The following is a 4,547-nucleotide window of genomic DNA, read 5'->3' on the forward strand; positions in this document are numbered from 1 at the left end:
CTCCCTCCCAGCCCCTCAGGAAGGGATCAGCTCCCTCCCAGCCCCTCAGGAAGGGATCAGCTCCCTCCCAGCCCCTCAGGAAGGGATCAGCTCCCCTGCAGTCCCACTGTGGTCCCCAATAAGCCACTGGTATCACCCACTGCATTCAGAACTCCTGGCCCCGTTTTAGGCAGGGATCCTAAAGCAGCTCCAGTGGCAAAGGATAAGGGGATGGAATACCCTCCTGGTACATCCCAAGTTGCAAATTCCTGGGCTGAGATGCCCAGCACGTGCTGGGAAGTGCTGCCCTGCCCACCCAGAGGTGCCACACGCCGTGTGCCAGCCCTCACCTCCACCTTGATGGCACAGCGGCCGATGGCTCTCACCGCCTTCCTGACAAAATCCACGTCCACCTCCGTGGCGTATTCCTTCAGCTCTGCCAGCACCTGAGGGATGGCACAGCACACTGAGAGCCTGGCAGCACGGCAAAGCCACCAGGGGAGCGGGGCAGCCACCCAGCACGAGCAGGATGGGGGGGACAGCTGCTCCCCGCCGCATCCCGCAGAGCTGGGGCTGGCATCTGGATAGCCCTGGATGTGCCAGCCCAGCTCCTGACCTGAGCTATGTTGGCCTGGGAGGCCAGGCGGATCATGATGTCCAGTTTCTCCAGTTTGACGTAGATGGGGTCGTTGTACTTGACAAAGAACACCTTCATCTCGTGCTTCAGGATCTCGGGCCTGCGGGCAGCGAGAGGCAGCGTTAGGGGTTAGAGGTAGCACTCCCTTCCACCACAATCCCAAGGTTTTGGGGGTCTATTTGATGCCAAGGAATCCAAGTCACCATGATTATCCCCCCCAGGATTCTGTCCCTTGGTTCCCCCCTTTGCTGGCACACAGGGGACAGCACAACCTTGTCACAAACACGGGCCAGACGTGAGGCAACGGGGGACGTCTGTCCTGCCAAGGCTGGAAGGGACATTTTAGTGGGAGCAGGGACACAAATCCAGACCCCAGGGCTAGGCTGGACCTTTCTCACCAGCTCACCCTCTCTCTAAGCTGGAAAAGAGCTAGGCCAGCTCCAGCTCCAAGCTGCCTCCCACATTCCCACTCCCAGGGACACTAATTGCTTTCCACTTCTCCCAGAAATTGCTGCTATTTTTAAGAGACGACCACGGTGCTGACTGGGAGGAGAACAAATCATCTGACTGGGCTGGGGCTCTGCAGCTGCCACTCCTGCTCCAGGCACACGTGTGGGGCCTCAGCCACCTCCTGCCCACCAGGATTTTAGATCAGCAAAGGGACAGAAGGACTCTGAGCACTTGTTCAAAGAGGACAACTGTGGAGAAAGCAGCTGCCAGCACAAAAATCCCTCCCTACACATGGAGTGATTACTCCAAAGTCTCACAGCTTCTGGCTGTGCCATCCTTTGCTGCCCCAAATAAAGAATAAATTAAACTAAAGGATACATGGAAATGGAGATGCCAGCTTAGCTCCCTGCTCATTCCCTCACCTGACTGACTCAAGGCCAGGTTGGACAGGCCTTGGAGGAACCTGGTCTAGCGGAAGGTGTCACATGGCAGGGGGTGGGATGAGCTTTATGATCCCTCCCAACCAAACCATTCCATGATTTCACATCTCTCCTTGGATTTTAAATAACAGAGAAGAAAACACCCTATGGGATGTGCTGTGACAGTGCTGCAGTCAGAGGGACTGAAGCACAATCCTGGACACCCACCTCTTCTGCACGATGAGGTTGATGTTGCGGAGGGCCACGTACTGCAGCTCGGGCTCTGCAGACAGCAGAGTGACCAGTGGTGGGGCCAGCTTCTTCAGGAGAGTGCCATAATAATCCAGGTCCTTGGACAGCATCTCCATGAACTTCATCAGCACCTTGACAGCCGACAGCACCACGGCAGAGTTGGCGTGGGACAGCCGCGGTGTCACCCGCTCGCAGATGCTGCCGAGGCCAGGAGAGAAAGGAAATGATCCCAGCCCTTCCTCCTGCTGAAAAACTCCTGCCAGCATGGAGGAAGGTCTTGCAGGAAGCACTTGGGACCTTCCCAAAGAGGCTGAGCTGGCTCCTGAATGCCCCAGTGAAGGTTATTCCCCAGGCCCTGCAGAACCCTCTGGCGGTGACCCCGTTTCGGGGCTCCCCGGTGCCCGTTGTGCCCTGCAGCCACATTTTGAGCAGCTCAAGGAGCACAATCCCAGTGCCAGGGCTCGCTACAGGAGCAGGGCAGGCTCCAGATGGCCGTGCCCAAGGCACAGGTCCAGCAGATGCCCGCTGTCCCACCTCCTGCAGCAGGGTCAGGAGGATGAGGACTCTCCTCAGAGGAGAAGGGGCAGTGCCAAGTCCCCTCACCTCTGTGCTTCCCGGTCATCCTTGGGCATGTAGTTTGCCAGGCAGTCCAGGATGAAGATCTGGCCCCATTCAGTGCACTCATTGAGGGCTGTGAGCAGTTTGTTGATGGACTGGGGGTTGAGGTCCAGGAGGTTGCTGCTGGGATGTGACTCTGCTATTTCCGACAGCGCCGCCACCGCGTTGGCCACCACCTGCCAGGGGGGACAGGACACGGACTGGTGACACCAAACGTGGCCTGAGGGGATGAGCTGCCTCCTCACTATGAACCCCTCACACCCCACCTACATCTGGGCTCTGGCTTGTCCCTCCCTCCAGCAGGTCTGAGGGGGATGGATGAGCCGTCCCCACCCCACGCTCCCACCGTCCACGCCGCGTCTCCCACGGGAGTCAGCCCTGGCTTCGTGCCCAGCTCCCTTCCCCAGGCTGCTCTGAGGAGCCCCAGAGCTTTCCACACAGCTCCTGGGCTCAGCACTACAGCCAGGGTAAAACTGGAAAAGCAGGAAAGGCTGAGGGAAGATAATCCCTGGGGAAAGGTGGTTTTAAAGTTCTCCCTGCCTGAGGGAAGGGAGGGAAGCCAAAGTCCAGCTGCCAGGAAAACCAGAGGCAAAAATCCACCACCAGGATCTGTGGTATCAGAAGCAAGCACCAGCTTCCCTCTGCCCTGAGCCAGCTGGAGCAGCCTCCTTCCCACTGGGAACAGGGGAATAACACTGCCAAGGGATGGGAGAAACCCCTAACACAGGGTTACAGGGCAGGGAACACAACCTGCAGTCCTGAGAAGCAAAAATTCCCCAAAAGTGGTTTGTTAACACCAAAAAGAGAGTGTGGGGAAAAGGGAGCTGGAAGTGAAGATGACGGGAGAGCGGTGACTGCCACTTGGATGAAGAGGAGGTGGAGAAGGCAGAAAAGGATCACCATGGGGTTGGAGTCGGAGATGAGATCCTTGAGGGTGTCCAGGAAGCCCTGGTCCTCCACCAGCTGGGCGTTGATGTCGTGCAGTTTGGCCACGCAGACGGCGGCCGTCTTGCGCACGTAGGGATCCTCGTCCTTGAGGCACTTGCGCAGGGGCTCACACAGATACTCCGTGATCTTGTCCACCCGGATACAGCCCATGGTCCTCACAGCCAGAGCCCGGATCAGAGGGTTTGGGTCCTCACAGTCCTGCAGGGAGGAGAGGGGAGTGCATCTCCTGCGCTCCTCAATCGCAGGGGGTTCAGGTCCTCCAGGAGGATTTGGGTTCAAATTCTCAGGTTTTTGGTGCTCTGCTCTTGAGGACAAATCACCCAAGAGAAGTTTCTCTCTTGTCCTGCACCCACTGAGTTCCAACACTGCCAATCCTCAGTCCCAGAACTCCCCAGTCCATGCAGGGTGAGGAGTCACTCATCACTTACAGCAGGTACCTGAACCCAGCCTGAGGCTGGAAACATATCGAGATTACTACGTGGGGTTTATCCTCCCTAAAAAGCCTGAACTCCCAGGCCCAGCAGGCCTTTCCACTGAGTGATTTGGCAATATCCTGGTTTCTAACACACTCCTCAGTTCCCAGCTCCAACACGAGTTGGGAAGATCACGAGGGATTTCTCAGCGCATAAATTCACATGACGGCTCCCGATCACGGGAGCTGCCCACACCCCTGAGAGAGCGAGTGGCACAGGACAGCTGCCAAAAACTGGCTTTCTGCATTACTGGACAAATTCAATCACTTTTCTAGAGCTTGGAGAGCCCCTCCTCCAGAAGGGAGAGGCTTTGGAAAGCTGCCCACGCTCTCTGATTTGCAGCTTGGCGCAGTGAACGGGCACGTGGTGTCCCCTGTGTCCCCTCACCTTCACAAAGGTGTTCACTGCCATGATGGCCATGTCTGGCTGGCTCTTGGCATAGTTCATCAGGTAGAGGTAGACCAGCTTCTTCAGCTCCAGGTTGTCTGTCTGCATGCAGTTCACCACGTCTGGGAAGAGAGCGCTGGAACACAGAGAGCTCCGTGAAGGCAGGATCCACACTGGGATCCCCTTCCCATGGATAACCCTCTCCTAAGGCCAGGAGAAACCAGGCCTCTCTCCTTGGAGCCAGGCTGGGAGAGCTGGGGGTGCTCACCTGGAGAGGAGAAGCTCCAGGGACACCTCAGAGACCCTTCCAGGGCCTAAAGGGGCTCCAGGAGAGCTGGAGAGGGACTGGGGACAAGGGATGGAGGGACAGGACACAGGGAATGG

General features: G+C 57.5%; 1 protein-coding gene across 9 annotated transcripts in view; it reads right to left on the bottom strand.

Moving 5' to 3' along the window:
- AP1B1 (adaptor related protein complex 1 subunit beta 1) overlaps positions 1-4,547 on the bottom strand; it is a 22,767-nt gene that overhangs the window by 9,334 nt on the left and 8,886 nt on the right. For all 9 annotated transcript variants that reach the window (XM_015643740.3, XM_015643739.3, XM_015643737.3 and 6 more), the window contains exons 5-10: positions 4,164-4,299; positions 3,256-3,501; positions 2,341-2,531; positions 1,714-1,935; positions 596-716; positions 330-425 (exon numbers count right to left, since the gene is read on the bottom strand). In XM_015643740.3, the coding sequence (XP_015499226.1) occupies positions 330-425; positions 596-716; positions 1,714-1,935; positions 2,341-2,531; positions 3,256-3,501; positions 4,164-4,299 (1,012 nt within the window). The remainder of the gene's footprint in view (positions 1-329; positions 426-595; positions 717-1,713; positions 1,936-2,340; positions 2,532-3,255; positions 3,502-4,163; positions 4,300-4,547) is intronic.

Source organism: Parus major, chromosome 15 (genome assembly GCF_001522545.3).
Source record: "Parus major isolate Abel chromosome 15, Parus_major1.1, whole genome shotgun sequence".
Lineage (NCBI taxonomy): Eukaryota > Metazoa > Chordata > Aves > Passeriformes > Paridae > Parus > Parus major.